The sequence below is a fragment of the Psittacula echo genome (assembly GCF_963264785.1).
Source record: "Psittacula echo genome assembly, chromosome: Z".
Classification (NCBI taxonomy): domain Eukaryota; kingdom Metazoa; phylum Chordata; class Aves; order Psittaciformes; family Psittacidae; genus Psittacula; species Psittacula echo.
Window position 1 is genome coordinate 37,919,050 of NC_137742.1, and position 17,739 is coordinate 37,936,788.

General features: G+C 39.9%; 1 protein-coding gene across 1 annotated transcript in view; it reads left to right on the forward strand.

The window, feature by feature from the left end:
* Positions 1 to 17,739, forward strand: part of FOCAD (focadhesin) — a 93,609-nt gene that overhangs the window by 56,815 nt on the left and 19,055 nt on the right. Inside the window, exons 23-29 of the mRNA XM_080638068.1 lie at positions 3,433 to 3,525; positions 5,702 to 5,790; positions 8,068 to 8,109; positions 10,355 to 10,463; positions 10,949 to 11,065; positions 12,863 to 13,101; positions 15,331 to 15,420. Coding sequence (XP_080494194.1) covers positions 3,433 to 3,525; positions 5,702 to 5,790; positions 8,068 to 8,109; positions 10,355 to 10,463; positions 10,949 to 11,065; positions 12,863 to 13,101; positions 15,331 to 15,420 — 779 coding nt within the window. The remainder of the gene's footprint in view (positions 1 to 3,432; positions 3,526 to 5,701; positions 5,791 to 8,067; positions 8,110 to 10,354; positions 10,464 to 10,948; positions 11,066 to 12,862; positions 13,102 to 15,330; positions 15,421 to 17,739) is intronic.

Consider the following 17,739-nt stretch of genomic DNA (forward strand, 5'->3'; position numbering starts at 1 on the left):
AGTCTTGCAGAAGCATGCAAAATTTGAGCCATGTGTATTCAGAAGTGTTGAAGTACAGGAGCAGGATCTCCTGTGGTTTACCAGCATTCCCTGTCTTGCAGTTTGGCCAATTCAGTCTATGCTTGTGTGTCTTTTCAGGGAGACATGCTCTTAAGCTTTGATCAACAGGCTCATATTACTAGGTCCTAGCTCGTGCAGTTTCTTATTGCCTCAGGTATCAGGCTGCAGGTCGTCCTTGAAAACTACTCAGCAGCCTGGCCTGGCTGTGCTGCCTCCTGAGAACATCACAGGACCAGTCTGGCAGTGTTTCACTACCACTCATTGGTTCAAAAGTCACTTAACCTTCCTTCCCTGTGCCTCCCACTTGCCCAATATCTTCTTACACATAAACTGCACACTCAGATAAATCTGAACTTCACTTACTGTCAGCTTTGTCTGTACTTGCTAGTATTAGTTAATGAATGCTTAATGTAGTTGTTGTTGTCATTGTGTATCCAGTGATAGAGGAGGAGTAAAGACTGCTGCTTTCCTGTACTGAAACAGCGGGTATCAGCACTGGTTATGTGATAAGTTTCAGCACTATATCCAGTCATTTTCAGTCATAGGTGAAATCTATTTGAGTGTTCTTTGTCATGTGAAGATGTTATATTCCATCTTGTCTTCCTCTCACTCCACTTTCTGTAAATATTTACTGACATGAAGAAGGTCGAATAATTAAAAGTTGCTCAACAGTTCTGCTGGTCATCAACTATATCTGCAAACTTTAGGTAAGATGTGCAAGTTGCTCATAATGCATTCCTTATTAGACCATATTGTTTAATTTGCTTTAAATGTAACAATACACCCAAAGCTTTGTATTTCCTGCCAGAGCATCTGAAGTGTTTTGAAGGCCTGTTTTTGTTCTGATGCACAATTATGGATTATGTAGTGAGCTTCATAGATCACAATGAGACAAATCTGAATGCACAAATCTAAAATAGTTCCAGAGCAGAGACAAAGGGAAAGGCTGGAGTTGCTGCAGATGCCTCTGGAACCTGAGGTACACAATTCTGACTAGAGCCTTGACTGCTTATCAACAAGGGGTAATGAATTCAAATTTAAACAGGGGAGCTCCAGATTAGATACAGGGAAGAAATTCTTTACTGTGGGAATGCTGAGGCACTGGAAGAGGCTGCCCAAAGAAGTTATGAATGCTCCATCCCTGACAGTGTTCAATGCCAGGTTGGATGGGGCTTTGAGCAACCTGGTTTAGTGTAAGGTATCCCTGCCAATGGCAAGGTGGTTGGAACTAGGTGATCTTAAGGTCCTTTCCTGCCCTAACCATTCTGTGATTCTGTGTTGATGAGCAGAGATGAGAGGGGTGTGTGAATAAAATTTTGGCTAAAAAGGAAGTACTGGCTTTACTCAATGTTACTCATTTAAAGATGAGATTTCTTTTTTTCTGCAGGGTGTGATCACGTTGGCTGTGGGGTAGGGTAGGTAATTATTTTGATAGTTTGACTTTTAGATTTAATTTATTTGTATAGATGTATTAGTACTTATGCAAAATCGTTTTAGGTTTACCACTAACAATGGGCATAAAGTTTTAGCATGGTCCTATATTTTTTGTTATAAAATCCATGTCAAAAAAGAGTGTTGACTGCTTTATGTACATCACAAGGGGCATAAAGTAGAGAAGATGAACCAGGAAAACTTAGGAAGGTACTTAGCAGACAAAGGGAGTTCAGTTGTTTATCTTGGTTAACCAGTCTATACAGAGAGGCCAGTGGAGCACATGATGGGGAAAGGAGGGTTTTGCATATATAGAGGCATGGAGTAGTTTACATTTTAACAGTGACTAGTCTCCATAATAAAACAGGAGGAATAAAAAAGAAAAATAATAACCTTCTGGGATTGAGCCTGGCAAGATTAGTTACTCTAAGTGGGCTTTGCACAATTTCTGGTCACAGGGTTCTTCCATTACCTGGGGAGTCTGTCATGTTCTTCTAATTTAGAAATAAAATGTGAAGGCTTAAGCAGTGGATACTGAAATAATCCATCTCACCACAGCCTGACATGTTTGCCTCTCCTTTATTAAGTACTGATTACCCTGGAAACCAATGATATTAAGTAACTTACTTCAGTGGAGTCTAAACGGCTATGATGACATTTTTTGCATCTTATTGGTAGAAGCAGAAATAATTGGACAGTAGCAAGAAAAATAATTCTGTATGCCCACCTTTGAATACGAGATATAATAATGCACACGCATCATTTTAATTACAGAGCTTATGTTGGTTTTGGGTCTGAAAACATAGCAGTTTAAAAGGAAAGAACACCTGTACTCTTACTATAATAAAATATTGCTGCAATTAGGACAGTCATGGAGAGAGGGAAATAGAGACTCTTCTAATTAGTTGTGATACGCAATTTTTAATTAATATATTTTGATTTATAAATTGGATAATATTTGAATAGTGGGGAGAAGTGGACATACATTATGCAGATCTCTGATGTCTGGAAAAACTTCATTAATGGCCTTGAGTTTGTGACCCATTCTATTTCCCTTAGACCTGTAATTACTTTCTTAAGCTTTCAAGGGCTGGGAAATGGCTTGTTACTGAGATCACTTGACTTCATTTTTATTTTTAAACATGCATGAAAAAGTCTTTCCGTTAGTTTGCTATGGTACTTACTGAAGAGACCAACCTTGGGCTCCTGAGGAAGGTCTGTGCACCTCTATCAAATTGTGTAGTTGACTGAGTTGTTTCTCTGTTGTGAAGTTGAGGCCATCATACCTGATTTGAAGGCAGGCAGGGAGAGCTGCTGCATACTTCTTTAAATTATAACTGAGATGGTCTTGTTTTTCTCTTGTGAATTCTATGCTGGTGCTTCCTAGAAGGAAACCTTGTCATTGATTTCTTTTTTTAACAATTTCCTTAACTGAAGTTTGAACTATGTATTTGAACATAATTCTGTATACCCCAGTCACGCACACTAACTTAATTTAAATAATCGCCCCTGTATTTTGATAGTCATCTACTTGTATTTATTTTATGTCTGTTTAAAGCTTTTAAAAACACCTAAGATTTACAAAAACTGTGACATACATAAGCAGCACCATCATCTTTGTTCTGTGTTTTTCTGCCAGCACTGCCAAGTGTGGCAAGTGTGTTGCTTATTGCCACAGACAATTCCACTACTCTCTCTGGGATCAATTATCTGACCTACTTGAAGCAACCATCGGTAATGAAGCTGAAATTAACTTAGTGTGTTAACCAGAAAGATAACAAAGTACATTATCATTTTAGTTTCCTACACCCATGTGTAACATCCCATAGGTGTGAGCCTATAGGGTTGTTCTTAAAATGAATGCCTGCAAATCACAGAGTGCATACATTCTGCTATGTTAGACTTAATGTAACCAATTCTACCCTTTCTGGTGTCGCACAGGTTAACATTCAACCTTCTGAATGGCACCGCTCCATACTGCTGCCGCAGTCCTGGTTAGGATTTATGAGTCGAACCTACAGTGCAATCCTGCAGGTAATTTCGAGGTTCATAATATTGTGAACATTAATACTCATTCAAGTGGTATGAGTTTTATTTTTACCAGGAAGAGCATTCTCGCAAGTTACAATAAGCTTGAGGTGTTTAATGGTAAAATTTATGAAAAAGAAGTAAGATGAGCCTTATAGTGTCAGTACAAGCTGGGATACTTTGGAGAAGTATAACTTCTGCTTCAGTTTAGGTTCGTGCCGTTTGGTTCCTGGGTCAAGCTGCAGAATGTTCCAATTCTTAGAATTTTTAGAATGTGAAATTTTAACTAGAGCTCTAACCTATTATTTTGAGTAAGAATTTTGTAATTAGGGTACCACAAGGGAGACAAAAGCTATCAAGGAATGATTCATTAAATAGAACTTCTCTTCATCAGCATATAATGCTGTCACAGTATGAGGGACTCATCTCTTTATTTTTTTATCTTTATTTTTTTCCTATCTAATGGTTAGGCAATATCTTTAAATCCTCTCTTTCATTAGGTTAGCTGACCTGATATCTAGAGCAGAGTAGTATCATTTGGTTTTTCAACATGAAAATTATCAAAAAAGCTTTTAACAAACAGCTGACTTGTAGAAGGCTCTCTTTGTGCTACTAGAAAGTCTTATTTGTTTGTATTTCCAGGCCACATCAGCTATTTTCAGTGTGAGCATCTCAGGTTGCAGAGCAAATTCTAGAAGCTTTGATTGTTCCTCTTTTTGCTGTGCGGCAAAACATCATCTGCTCTCACATTTTCAAAACAAATTTTGTATTGGCCATCAGCAAAATACCATATTCTAAGTGAGCCAGCCCCATTACAACGCAGGCAACAGCTATTTAAATTGTAATTTTAGGTTGTAACTACAGAGGGGGCCATTGTTGCTTGCATGTAATTACTTTTTTATTTTACTTCCCCTCTGAGTCAAGACATAGGAAGCTTGGCATTTACCAGATTTGTTTCTGAAGGCGTCTGTTGGATCTTGTACCATTTCACTGGGCAATAGAGCCTGTTTTTGTTGTTTCTGAAGTCCCTCACTTTACTATCTCCCTTTATTAGTATCTTTATTTAGTATCTTTATTTAGTATCTTTATTTAGTATCTTTATTTAGTATCTTTATTTAGTATCTTTATTTAGTATCTTTATTTAGTATCTTTATTTAGTATCTTTATTTAGTATCTTTATTTAGTATCTTTATTTAGTATCTTTACTTACTCCCTTTGCTTCTGTAATATGTATCATCTGAGATGGACAGAAGAGACTGCAGTATGAGTAGTCTGGATAGTACGCAATTCAGTATTTCTGAACAGCTTAGTAATCATTTCTACGATTTAGAGGTAGACATTCACAGAGTCCAGTGCACCAAAACACTTGCTTGAGGATTTTTTCCCTTTGGACACCTGAAAGTCCTCTTGCCTACTCGCATGCTTAAGCACTTCCACCAGTTTGTGCATTCAGCATGTTTTTGAGACTTTCTGTAACCTTTTGGGTGACATACAAATTTACAAGATAGACTCTGTTGTATTCTCAGGTATTTTTGCATACCCAAACTGCAAGTGTTCAGTACCTGAACCTGGCTATATTTTTTTCAGTTAAAGCTTAATAATCTACTAAGGAGCAGTAACTGACAACCTAAACAAGTTGAGATGTAATTTGCATTGAGATGGAGACTGAACATTAAAACAAAGCTGCTTAATATGTTTAGAGAACAATTGTTAAGAGGCCAGAATCCATATACTCTCCTTTAAAGTACAAAAAGAACTGTTGTAGGAGGTAACAGGGAGGTTAGATGATAGAAAGGAAAAGGATGAGGAATTCTGCTTTAAGTAGTGAATCAAAAAAAGTGATGTTTTGCTGTTTACAATCCATGTTAGCTAGCAAGCTTCTAAATCTTATTCCCTGCTCGTTGTACCCCTTTCCAAGGGAACTTGTATCTTTGCATGGGCTAGGAGAGATGTCTCAGTATTTGTGGCTGTTTGTGCCATCTGCAGCTTGTTTTCCTCACTCAGAATAAAAAATTATGAATTTTTTACCTAATACATTGTATATTACATCTGAAAAGCAGTCAAGTTCACTTACGAAGTAGCCCTCCGATGAAAGACTACATCTGTTACCTAAGTGTTCTCTGAGGAAATGTTATTATGATGATTTGCCATGGAAGATCTGACTTACTCTGTAATCCTGCAGGGGAGGCAGGCAGAGCTGGAGATGCAGTTAAAACATGGAAAAGAGAATCCTGAAGAGGTGCAATACAAACAATTTACAGCCTGGCTCTGGTAAGGAAGTGCTTATTTGGTTCTCATCACTTGTAATGGCAAGTGAAGGGGTAGAGAAGGGCAAGACTTCAAGGTTTTAGTTTTGCAGGTTTGAAGACTGCATGAGCACTATTGAAAAGCAAAACAAAACAAACGCTAGATACAATGGCCGAAGGGCAGGGGGATTGGGAAGAAGCTACTGGGTAACTGTCTCCAAGGATTCCATATACATGGGTTCACAGGTACCTTCCCCTCTACAGTGTCTGAAACTTTGTAGAGTAAGCAACTGGAAGGAATGGAAAATTGTGTTTGTTTTGTCTCATATTAAAGGTGACAAAACAAATGCAGCAAGCAGAATTTACTTGTAGAGACTAAGTGAGCTGTCTTACTGAAAATGGCTTGATAAAAGAAATGTAAGCTATGGTATGGATTTTGTATTGAACTCAGACACACCTGAGTTCGTATGGTAAGCTGGCCGTGTTCAATCTGAGGATATTGTTTAAAACCAGCCGAGTGATGCACACCCTGATTCATATCCTCAACTACTTCAGTTTCAGTCAGCTAAGGAGTGTCTCCGTCTATCAGGATTTAGCCATATATGTGCATAGCCTGGGGAACAAGGTGGGAAGTGGAGGCTTCAGGGAGAGAAAGAGCTACATATCCATGGACAGTATAAATACTTGTTAACTGTGCTTGTTCACAAGTGCATTTGGAACAAAGTACATACAGACAAATCCAAATGGCCTTTGCCTGTCTGGCAAAAAGGTGTTACTAAAGTCACACTCAACAGGAATATAAAACCAGAGGGGCCTACAGTCAATTTAGAGAGGGACTTTTTACAAGGGCATGTAGTGACAGGACAAGGGGGAACGGCTTTAAACTGAAAAAGAGTAGATATAGATTGGACATTAGGAAGAAATTCTTCACTATGAGGATGGTGAGACACTGTAACAGGTTGCCCAGAGAAGCTCTGGATGCTCCATCCCTGCCAATGTTCAAGGCCAGCTTGGACAGGGCTTTAAGCAGCCTGGTCTAGTGGGAGGTGTCCAGGCCCATGGCAGAGGGGTTGGAACTAGATAGATGAACTTTAAGGTACCTTCCAACCCATTCAGTGATTCTATGTCATTTTATTCCAGCTAAATCTAGATTAAAGGGTTTCATAAAAGTATTAGTTTGTATTTCCTTAATAGTGTGAATGTAAGATTTATAAAAAATGAAAAGAATTCCCTGTAACAGAAGAGAAATCAAAGCAGTAAGTGAATGCAGAGCCTGGTGTTAGCTTTCATATCTCTTACTCTAGCCCTATAATTGCTTGGTGCTTCAGGGCTCTAACTTCAGTACCATTTAAGCATTTGTGTTACTCATTGGGTTTAACCTGATTGTGGACAGCTTGATATAAACTTCAGTATTAGTGCTTTGTTGTGCAAGTACTGTGAAATTTTGCATTCATGTTTGCTAAGTTGGTGTGTTTCTGGTGTAGATGGGTTTGAAACTCTGTGCAAGTACAATGTGGTTATGAAGGAAGCCTGAGTAGGTTTCTTTTACAGCCTGAGAATAACTCAGTCTTACAACATACAGCCCTATTTTACAAGGCATGCATAATCACATACTGTGGACCTGTGATTGGAGTGTATCTTTTTCTGTTGGGTGAAAGTCATGGCAAGGCTGATACTGTATGTTATAGTGACAGAGGATCTGTTTTTCTCCCCCAAACTTTGCAATATAGAAGATTCACTACATCTCTGCTTCTGTCTTGATAGGAATGCAAAACTAAACAAAGGCAGACAAGTAGCCTATTATAAATCAGCTACAGTAATGCGTAAGAAATTTTAGTTACTCCTATGGCTTTCATTTAAATGGATGCCAAATAGCATAACTGCCTATAGTAGCTTCCAGAAGTGTAGTAAGTGTTGGATAAATTGTTATGCTTATCATGGTAAAATATTTTCATTTTATTAAGGTAAGACATAGCACAGTGATCTAGAATCTTATGTTAACAGGTCAATGGACACATTTATGGCTATTGTAAGAACCTGTATTTTACAAAATGTTGTATGAAGTCAAATCAGAGCCATTTATAAAACACTGGTAGAATATATGACAATGAAGAAATGTTTGGTGGTACATTAGCACTTTTACACTTTCAGTGCTTGTGATTAATTTGTGTGAAGTCTTCTGATAGCAAAATGAGGTATTTGTTAACCTAAAATGGACATATGTAAGGCATAAGGGGAATTCAGCTGAGTTCATGCTACAGTTTAATGAACATGGTGTAAATTATTTCTGTTTCTGTTGCAGGGTCAGAGATATGTTGACTGATATCATCAAAGGTGCTTCCAAGTAAGAACTATTAATTTGTTACAGATGAGAATGAGTTCTGTTTTGTGCAGAAGATGTAAGATAATATTTTCTGCAATTGATTATCTGCCAGTTTCATTATTTCACATGACTGCTGTTTAGGAAAGGAACTCTTCCCCAACCTGTGCCAAGAGATTTTTACTACAAATTGTGTCTATTAGAAAGGCTGAGGCTTAATGTTTTGAGTAAAACCTGGGTAGTGCTATGTGCGCTATTAGGTCTTTTTTTAACTAGCAGCCTCGAGTAGCTTTACTTCCCTAGTCCTGCTTGTCATACTATTTCTGATATGAACCAGAATGCTGTTGGCCGCTTTGGCTGCCTGGGTACACCTCTGGCTCGGGTTCAGCCAAGCACCCACCCTTTAGATATTTATGTGCATTAATGAGATCCCCTCTCAGTCTTCTCTTCTCTAGACTTAACATGCCATGCTCCTGCAGCCTCTCCTCGTAAGAGAGGTGCTCTAGACCCCTGATCATTCTTGTAGCCCTTCACTGGACTCTCTCCAGTAGCTCCTTGTCTTTCTTGTACTGAGGAGCGCAGAACTGGACACAGCACTTGAGATGTGACATTACCAGGGTTGAGTAGAGAGGGAGGATCACTTCCATTGACCTGCTGGCCACAGTTCTTCTGATACCCAGGATACTATGGGCGTTCCTGGCCACAAGGGCACACTGCTGGCTCATAGTCAGCTTGTCATCCACCAATACTCCCAGGTCCTTCTCAGCTGAACTGCTCTAGTAGGTCAGCCCCCAACCTGTGCTGGTACTTGGGGTTCTTCCTACAAGTGCAGGACCATACACTTGCCCTTGTTGATGCTCATTAGGTTCCTCTCCACCCAATTCTCCAGCCTATCAAGGTCCAGCTGAATGGCAGCACAGCCTTCAGGTGTACCAGCCACTCTCCCCAGCTTCATATCATCAGCAGTTGCTGGGAGTACATTCTATCCCTTCATCCTGATCATTGATAAACAACCTGAATAAGACTGGACCCAGTATTGATCCCTGGGGAATACCAGTGACTACAGGCTTCCAAATGGATTGATGAAATATAACCTATTTGAAGTCAAAAGGCCAACAACTCAAATGTTCTATACATAGATTGGGTAATTATTTAAGGCAAGAGATATGGGGAGATTTAAAAGAACTAAGCACCTAGTTGTAATTACTTGTAGGTATCTCTTACCTGAAAGGAAATAGTTCTGGTGTTCGAAGCAGGAGAGTTCAGTGACAGTTGATTAGGACTTGTGTGTCCTATTTTAAAAAGCAAACCAGAAATCAGGTGGGGTTTGGATTGGAAACAAATGCCAAAATTTTCACTTTTAAAATTAAATTTAAAATAATAAATGAAAAATAAATACATTTTTACAGCAACAGTTGAGGAAGATCTTAGAAATGGAAGACTGGTGCAAAAAGTGTAGTACACTGCATACTGGTTTAGTATAAGACTGTAAGAGATATACAGTTGTATTGTTCAGCTGCTATTGTAAAACAACTAAGTTCCAGCAGGATTATATTGCAATATGTTTTTCTGGGAGTAACTGTGATATTGACATCTATCTTTTCGTGAGACTGAACACAAGTTAAATTCTCTCTCTTAGTCGTAGGTGGCAGATTTGTGGTTTTTTTTTCTTGAGTACTGAAAGTAAAGGTTTACATCATGGTAGAATTTAGTACTCCTTGAAACCTGTTGTTTTCCTTTTATGTTAATGTTTTCATAGCGTAAGAAAGTAATTCATAACATTTTTTGAAACTGAGATTTCAGTGATGGCTGCTCTGCTAAATCTCCTGAACAGATGCTGTTGCAGTAAAGCAGCACCTGCCTGTCTAGCATTCTCTGTTTGAAGCGCTTTTTTTTGTTGTCCTATGTAGAGATGGTACTACCTAAGACCAAATGGTGCATTTCTGGGTGCTGCTTGCTCTGCAGGGTGGCAGTCCTCATTACAGTGGAAGCAAGCTTCTGTTTTTATACGACTTTTTCTGTGCTAGGCTTTATATAAAAGACAAGTAAGAAAAAAGACTGAAACGCTTCTCTCCCCCATTCTTTCTCTATTTCCTGAAGATGAAGTGGAGTAGACTTCTGCTGAGCTAGAAGACAGCCCAATAGAGTTGCTAGGTGCAAAGGCCTTTCCTCCTGGACCACCTGTAGCATAATTTCCATGCACTAAGATACATGTTTTGTTGCCTGCACCTCTGTTATGCTTCTTACGTGTTTGCCTTTTTCTGTCCAGAGACAGCCCAGTGGTGAAAGGAAACTCTATTTTTGCCTTAACTGGTCTTGCAGTTGCTGTAGCCAAATATGAAAGCAGCCTTTCCTCAGATATTGAAGGGATGCCTGAGGTGAGTCAATGTGGGAAAAGGTTTCTCTTCTCTTAGTGGAATGTAAGGAAGCGTTTTTGGTGGGCTGGTAAGTGGATGTGAAGTACTTCGCATTTTGAAGTTCAAATTTCACCCTACTCAGTGAATGTCAACTGGTAGCTGCTGTGTGATCTACACAAAAGGAGGCAGAGGGTGTAAGCACATGAAAAGCCAGACCAGCACATTTATTTTTTGGTTTTGGCAGATGAGATAGGGGTCTAGTGGGCACAGAAAGCCAGCTAGCCTCCTTTCTCATCATTTTTGATTGCACTGAATAGTACCTGATAAAAAATAGTGTCCCAAGGATCAGCACTGGCAAACAAATCGTTCTACTTGCTGTACATAAGAATGATAAATAATCTCATTCCTGATGGATCATAACTGGAACATCAGCTGTTGAGCTTCTGTTCACGTAGGACCAGATTTAAGAAAAAAATCTAAAAAATATTTGGGTTTGATCTTTGCAGACTGAACCTGATTTTCTTCCCACAAAACATTGGATTTCTATGGTCACAGAGACCCTCTTTAGTATTGTGAACAGCCGCTATCGCCCCAGAGGTCAAGTCCTTCCATGGTTCTATCAGGTACGTGTTGTGATCTTAAAGGCAGGAAAGCGTATCTGTATTTCATACCTGGAGTTTATAGTGTGGAGTTTCCTGGTCCTGCTTGCCATGTAGTAGTTGTAATACAGCAGAATTAAAACTTTCTTGCTTTTTCTTTCATTGTGTTTTCTGCTTATATTTGGGTTTGCCTTGAGTTTTTATCTTTATTACCAGAATAGTAAAAACTACCTGTGAGGATACATGAATGAAGGAAATTAAAAACATAAACAAAAACAAACCCCAGAAAAAACAATACCCCACAAAAAACCACACAAAACTCTGTCAAAACCTGGAATATTTGGCATGTATATACAAAACAAAACCTTCTAATGTGAGCAGGCTGTCCTCAGACCACACTGTCAAATGCTTGATTGATTGTGACACTATTCCTCAGAGCTCTGAAATGAATACGTTTCTCAAAACCTAATAGTTATGGAGCCAGTAATTCTTACTTCATGGCATGGGGCCCCTGCCGTCACTGATAGGGGATGTAGATCACCAAATCAACTATAGTGTTAAATGAATGATTAGACGTAAAGAGATGCTGGGGAGGGACTATTCATCAGGGACTGTAGTGACAGGACAAGGGGTAACGGGTTCAAACTTAAACAGGGGAAGTTTAGATTGCATATAAGGAAGAAATTCTTTACTGTTAGGGTGGTGAGGCACTGGAATGGGTTGCCCAGGGAGGTTGTGAATGCTCCATCCTTGGCGGTGTTCAAGGCCAGGTTGGATGAGGCCTTGGGTGACATGGTTTAGTGTGGGGTGTCCCTGCCCATGGCAGGGGGGTTGGAACTAGATGATCTTAAGGTCCTTTCCAACCCTAACTATTCTATGATTCTATGATTCTGTGATTCAACTACTTGTTTGGCACTGGCAGTTCTTGCTGAATTGTTCTGTGACTCCTGCCTTTGAAAATAATGCTGTTTAACAAAGGTGTTTTTGAGATGGAACAATGTGACAATGATGCATTTGTAAAATTCACTCTGTTTAAAAATAAACAAATAAATTTAAATCTTATGTCTGTAAAACTCTTAAGGCGCACAATAGAAATTGCTGTCTTACAGAGTGCCTTGAATCCTGATGGGATTTTTTTTCTGCTCCTTTTCAGACTTGCATGTGGACGTAATAAATATACATTAGGTTGTTACTTAGAATCAGTTCATTGCTATATAAGTAGAGGTAGATGTATGGATTTTCCATTTCAAAATGGAAAGGAATTAAAAACCTTCATAATGGATCTTCCTTCTGGAAAGCATCTCTACCTGTTATCTTGCATGATCTTATGACATTTTGGCATCCTAGATGCTTTTAAGTTAGTGCTTTTTTTAACTCACTAAATCCTTGGTGTGTTGTAATTACAGAAGTACATTAATATCATGGCTGGTTTCTGTTTGCCCTTCTGATCACCCTACTGGATATTTTAACAAGGAAGGTGAAAACTTAAATAGACCAATGTATTTATGTGTAGGGTAGCTATTAAATTCACCCTGCTTTATCCTTTGTTTACAATGTCATGCTTAGCAATCTTCACTTAGAAATTATATTCTGCAATACCCTAGTTTCAAGCTTTTACAAGGTAAGGCAAATGGGAAAGTTGCCATAAGCAATTCCATGAAACATTGTTTATTGACAGATTGCAATACATCTGTGATGCTGTTTGCTGTATAGGTATTTATTATAAATTCCTGAGGTTTTGAGTGTGATTACCTGGAAAAGAATTTTATTTCCCTCTCCCAAGAGGAAAAGAAAATAAAAATCCTTTTTATGTTTTTATAGAAATCCTATTCAGGTGAAAATACTGCTAGTAGTATAGCTCGTTCCTGTGCGGCCACTGCTTTGTCTCTCCTGGTACCGGTTTTCATTGTATCATGCAAGGAGAAGGTTGAGGAGGTCCTGGATATGCTGACTGAAAGGTTGCCTGGAAAACAAAATGCTGATGAGTCTCAAGCTGTTCAAATCCATATGGGCCTTGGGCTGGGGATGTTTATCTCACGTTTGTATGAAGAAAAAGTCAGGTAATGATTACCATATGTAATGTAGGTGTGCAAATAGCTTTCTTCTTTTTGCTGCATGTAGTCTTAAGTTCTGAAGAATTCAAAGTATATACAAGTCATAGGCCAATGAGTCTTGAGGGGCTTTGTAACATTTCTTAAAAGGGGTGTTTTATTATCAGTCTTCACCACCCCCTGCCCCGGTGCTATCATGGATATTTTGCCATTCTTTCAATATGAATGATTAATTTTCATAATATCCTTAGCTACTTGCACAAAACAGTCATCTAGAAGAGCCACACATACACTTAAAAGCCACACATAGTGCTTAATAGCAGGACTAGCTGTGTAGAGTCCTGCATCTGGGCAGGAACAACCCCAGGTTCCAGTATAGGTTGGGGAATGACCTGTTAGAGAGTAGTGTAGGGGAGAGGGACCTGGGAGTCCTAGTGGACAGCAGGATGACCACGAACCAACACTGTGCCCTTGTGGCCAAGAAGGCCAATGGCATCCTGGGGTGTATTAGAAGGGGGGTGGTCAGTAGGTTGAGAGAGGTCCTCCTTCCCCTCTACTCTGCCCTGGTGAGACCGCATCTGGAATATTGTGTCCAGTTCTGGGCCCCTCAGTTCAAGAAGGACAGGGACCTGCTGGAGAGAGTCCAGCGCAGGGCAACTAAGATGATTAAGGGAGTGGAGCATCTCCTTTACGAGGAAAGACTGAGGGAGCTGGGTCTCTTTAGTTTGGAAAAGAGGAGACTGAGGGGTGACCTTATTAGTGTATATAAATATATAAAGGGCGAGTGTCACGAGGATGGAGCCAGGCTCTTCTCAGTGGCAAACAATGGTAGGACAAGGAGTAATGGGTACAAACTGGAACACAAGAGGTTCCACTTAAACTTGAGAAGAAACTTCTTCTCAGTGAGGGTGACGGAACACTGGAACAGGCTGCCCAGGGAGGTTGTGGAGTCTCCTTCTCTGGAGACATTCAAAACCCGCCTGGACACCTTCCTGTGTAACCTCATCTAGGTGTTCCTGCTCTTGCAGGGGGATTGGACTAGATGATCTTTTGAGGTCCCTTCCAATCTCTAACATACTGTGATACTGTGATACTTAGTTGTAAAATAATTCACAGTTCTCATCCATTCCTTTCTTAGTGGTACTCTGGGGACGTGATAGTGTCCACTTATATCATGTGAGTTATGCATATGGGAATGGAGCTACAGGAAGTAATGCGCTGTCCTTAAGGTGTGCTGTTAACAGCTATGTTGGCAACAAAGCAATGTTCTGAAGTTAGTAAAAAAGGCCTTCCTTACAGAAGGGTTAGCTACAGTTGCAAACTTCTGATGATTCCAGAGAAATTGAGAAGCAGGTTTGGCTTTATACTCCTCCAGCTTCTTTGCCACTAGGGATTCTGTCTGCCTGTATACCTGTAATAAATGTTTAATTGATGCACAAGCACAGGTGTCAAATGGATTTGGCTGTCAGTTATTAATTTGCTTAGTGAGGCTAATGTTTCCAACACACATGCCTTTGTTAAAACACTGTGCAGCACTGTTCTGTTCTAATCTTTGTGCTCTGGCATCTTGATGCTGTGCTGCCTGTGACTCAGCTGCTCTTCTGCTGCCCTGTGTAATTTCAAAATTTAATCTCAGACATCCTTCCAAACATTGACTTGCAACAACAGCAAAACTTGTAGGGGTGTAGCTATAAGTAATATCAAATCATAGAGTTAGTTTGCATTAATATCCTGTTCATTAAGAAAACTACTTGTTTTGTAGGAGGGAGTTCCTATGATGTCTTTGGAGTGAGATGTAAATGCCTTCTTTTTTTTTTTTTTTTTCTTTCTTTTTTTTTATCAGTACGTTAAGCAGCAAGGTGGCAAAAGAGATTGATGAAGCTGGTATCTTAAAATACCATGCATTTTCTGATCAAGTTCCATCAGTAACCTCCTCCTTCTGTCAGGCATGTTCCACAAATCCTAGGTGCTGGGAGTTGTATCAATAATGATTGCCAGTTAAGGTCTGAATATGTTTTTATAATTTGTATATGAGTTTGTTTATATGAATGTGACACACATGACCAGTCTTACAGTTATTGCTTACAGCCTAGTATCAGAACCTGTTACAGGAAGAAAAGAGCTGTATTTACTGGCACTGTCAGTCTCAGCAGGAGATTTAATATCCTGTACGATTTAAAGAGCAGAGCTGTGTTTTGGATTTTTTGTTTGTTTGTTTGCTTCTGGGTTTTTTTGTAGTGATGTATCCGGTCAGCAAATGAACTTGGTTCTAATGAAGTCCCTGGATGCACTGGAAAACTCCTGCTTTGACACTAGTCTGGAGTACAGGTGAATTTCCTTCATTAGAGGTGATATTTTGTTGTATTTTGAGATCCACTTCTTCAATTTATGCTCGTATTCCCTAATTTTACACGGAAGGGTATAGGAATAGGGTAAGAAGAGAGCCTGTGCTGAGTACTTCCATAGAATCACCAACTTGTGCAGGCTAGCAAGGGCTTTGAGGTACATGCCCTCCCTAAACATTTGGCCATAGACTTTGACTGCATTGCCCACGTCTTTACAGTCAGTGTTTGAAACCTGCAAGACTGGAGATAGTATATCTCTAGGCCCTAGCTCCACTTTGGGGCTGTCCTTGTGTGAACATCTGATGTTTCAGCTTGCGCACCCACTGCCTCTCAGCCTCTCACTGTGCAAGAGCCCAGCTATGTCTCCTCAATCATAGAATGCTTATGCTTGGAAAGGACCTTAAGATCATCAAGTTCCAGCCCCCTGCCATGGGCAGGTACACCTCAGCCTAGACCATGTCACCAATGGCTCTGTCCAACCTGGCTGTGAGCACTGTCAGTATCAGAGAAGCTGCTGGGTGCCCCGAAAGCCATCCCTTTTCACAGATGAACTAGCTGTGGTCCCACAGCCTCTGCTCTCATGCAAGGTCTCCAGCCTCAATGCCTCCATAGCCTTCCACGAAATTGTTCGGTTTTATTGGTGTCTTCCCCCAACACTGCTAGCCCTCATCCCTGCCTGGGTGCATGTTTGACTGTGACTCAGCTTGTTGCCCATCAGTGCCAGCGCTATCGCCAAGAACTGATGTCCAGCCCCTCTGGTCCCAGCCTGTGTGTTGCCAGGTGCAGGACTGTGAGTTGGTGCTTCTTGAATTTCAGGATGTTTCTGCTGGTTTATTCCTTTTTGTACCATCTCTTCTAAGTGAGTGTGTCCATATATAAGTAGATGTATAATATTTATATATGAACATACATGAGTGTATGCATATGTGCCTGTATTTAACACACACAGGGTTTTTTTTCCATACAGTCCCTACTATGAGGTGAAAAGAAGCAATGACCACTACAGGTAATCCTTGCCAACACACTGGTAAAAACCATGGGCATGTATAGAGAACTGCACAGTCTTGCTGAGAGGCAGTGGGAAGATACCAGCAATTCTAGGAGCAGGGCTGCTCATCTTATCTGCACATGTGTATTTTTGTCACCAAACAATAGTGTAGAATTGTGTATAGAACTATTGTGTAAGCCACGTCCTTATTTTGTTGACTGTTCATGAATTCAAATATGCCAGTTACTTAAAAATATTGATTCCAAAAGTTTGTTTCATCGTCTTTGCTGGAAAAAGAGACACAATTGCCAAGACACCAATCCAGGTCAAGGCATGCTCATCTTCTTCATCCCCAGTTGCTGAAAAACATTAGCTTATAAATATGACCAAAGTTGATTTCAGAAGTTTCTTTTTTTACTGAGCTGAGTAAAAAAGATAACTCTTCCCATTTTTAAGTTGGATAGCAGAAGCTTAGAAGAATGCTTAAGATCCTAGTCTCATTTATTTGACTGCTTGCTATATAGGATGGCTGAAATTAGCATGCTCAGGGAGATGCATGAGGGGAAAGTCAACTTTAGATAAAAGCTGCTGCTTTAAACTATCGTATATGCATGTCAGTGAGAGATTATCTTCAGGGCAGTGAGTATCTGCTATGCTTTTAGTATCTCATCATGGCAGCCACAACTGCGAATACTTGACACAGGCCTTCAGTATTATGACTGATGACCTGTGGAAACTGAAATGCTGTGGGAGTACAGGCACTGAATTTAGTAAGAGTTCTCTGGTCCAGAATGGAATTTCTGGTCAAATCTGAAAAACAGGCAGGGACTGTGAAGCTGTTTATGCCAGCAGCCCTGTTAAATCATGTACAAGAAGCTATGTTGTTCTTGTTGCAATTTTAAGTATCCTCAGCATCAAGCTGTTAGTTTTGCTGAATACATCTGCCCTGCTGAAGCTGGTCCGCTGGGTGCAAAAAGCTGGTCTGCTGGTTTGCTGGGTGCAAAAAAGGGACTGTCATGGTTTAAAACCAGCTGGCAACTAAGTACCACACAGCTGCTCACTCACCCCCCTGCCCTCCTCCCCTTGCAGGAATCTGAGGGCAACACACCCTAATACAGCCAGCGGACCTGCAATTAATATTTTTAACTGTGATATCAGAGTTTGAGGTGTTGGTATAAATCAGATGCAGAAGTTTGGATCCATACTTATTCATACCAATTGATGTGCTTGTTGATGGGGCTATTGGTTCTTCAGGGATCAGAAAAAAATTCTTCAGAAGAAGAAATAACGAAGCTCTATGTATAGGATTTATTA